Raw genomic sequence first — 1,682 nt, 5'->3', positions numbered from 1 at the left:
TATATATACATATATAGGCATTTTGACTGTATGTGCTGTTAGCATCATTTCTGACTTGTATAATATTGGCCAAGCAGAGACATCTGATAAGACAATTTTTGTCCTTTATACCTTAATTTAAAACCATAATCTTTGTAATTTAAAGACAAGTCATCATGCAGAAAATATTAATATTTATTATTTTCAATCAGTAATAGCTAAACCTGAATCTCCTTTTCCTTACATCAGAGGAAGGCAAATTAACTTTTCTTTGTTGCTAATTCTTGTTTTGACAACTGCATCAAAAGCTCCAGTTTTTCTGACTGATTGAAGGTTTTCCTCTTGAATCATCTCTTCTTTTTATTGGTCATTTAACTCAACTTCAAATTAAGGATATTTGTGTTTGGTAGATGATATCTTTGTTGTAACAACGCTTTCTTAATTAATCGTATATGATTGGAAAACCTGTTAATTTCCCTTTTAAATGGCGCCACATTTGTAAGGAACATGCATTTGAGGAATGAGAAACTGAGTATGTGGGTTGTGCACGTGAAAAAATTGCCAAATCTCTGCCAGTGCAAAACAGCTTATTTTGCTGTTGTTGTTGACACTTGTTTGGAGCTTCTGGTACCCCCAGGTGTTGCCAATCAGGTGCCCAGCATAAGATTTATTGCCAAGAAGCATTTTTACAACAAAAAATAATCCACCAAACATAAATGTCCTTACTTTTTTTGCTAAGATTAAAAGGCTGCAGGGGCTTCCATATGTGATTGTTCATGTGAATATGAATAAAATAAATTTCTTCCTGTGATATTAACAAAAAATAATAATAATAAACAATAGAAAGGAAAAAATAGGGTCCTATTGGCCACATCTTTGTTATTTGTAAAGTTGTTTTCTTATTGTAATTACCTTTAATCAGCTATTCACTGAAAAAGAAATCCCAAACAGCCCAGGATTACAGTGGTGAAGTTATTTTTATGACTTATAGCTGAATAAGTCAGAAATAATTTGTTGTCTGAACCCAGAAACAGCAGCTGCTCTCTCATGTTTAAGCCTTGGATCATGTTAAACAGGAGCAGGTGTCCTGATAGAAACAATACCCTTGGAGCTCTCAAGGATGAACTATTTAGAGCTTTAAATTAAAACTCATACATCGCGTTTGTTTTAATGCAGCTGTTTCAACACGACACCCCACGGTGAATAACTGAATCGTGTCTGATTAAAACGAGCTGTCTGCACGGTGAAACCTTATCTCTGCATTACCTCTTGTCCAGACAGATTATCCAGTCGGCAGATTCTGACGGATGAGACGAAGTGTGCGCTGCGACCATCGTGAAGCTCCAGCTGGAAGTCCTGCTGTTGATGCTGCTGCGGCTGCAGAGGAGGAAGAGGAGGAGGAGGAGGAAGGCTGCACCTTCACTTATCATCCAGCCTGCTCACCTTATCCATGAGGTGCGCGCTCACTGGTGTCGGGAATAAAAACGAAACTGACACTTTTTTATTTTATTTTATTTTATTTTATTTTTTACCCCTTTGCCTTTCAAGGCTGTACTGTACTGGATAGCTTTTAATTGTTGCTTTTAAGTGGCAAACACTTTAGGGGAAAAAACACGTGAGTTTACAGTTTTTCTTTTCTTTCCATGCGGTCCAGGGGCGCCACAAAGAGGGACTGAGGGGTGGCAATACCCACCCCCATAAAG

At 37.5% G+C, this 1,682-nt stretch overlaps 1 protein-coding gene across 1 annotated transcript in view; it reads right to left on the bottom strand.

Moving 5' to 3' along the window:
* The window catches only part of rapgef4a (Rap guanine nucleotide exchange factor 4a), a gene marked incomplete in the record, with an annotated part of 39,342 nt that extends 37,861 nt beyond the window's left edge, over positions 1-1,481 (bottom strand). The window contains 1 exon segment of the mRNA XM_014001376.1: positions 1,246-1,481. Coding sequence (XP_013856830.1) covers positions 1,246-1,409 — 164 coding nt within the window.
* Between the last annotated feature and the right edge of the window lie 201 nt (positions 1,482-1,682).

Source organism: Austrofundulus limnaeus, unplaced genomic scaffold (genome assembly GCF_001266775.1).
Source record: "Austrofundulus limnaeus strain Quisiro unplaced genomic scaffold, Austrofundulus_limnaeus-1.0 Scaffold9, whole genome shotgun sequence".
NCBI classification, from domain to species: domain Eukaryota; kingdom Metazoa; phylum Chordata; class Actinopteri; order Cyprinodontiformes; family Rivulidae; genus Austrofundulus; species Austrofundulus limnaeus.
Note: the sequence above shows the minus strand (reverse complement) of the source record. Positions and strands in the feature narration are given on the sequence as shown.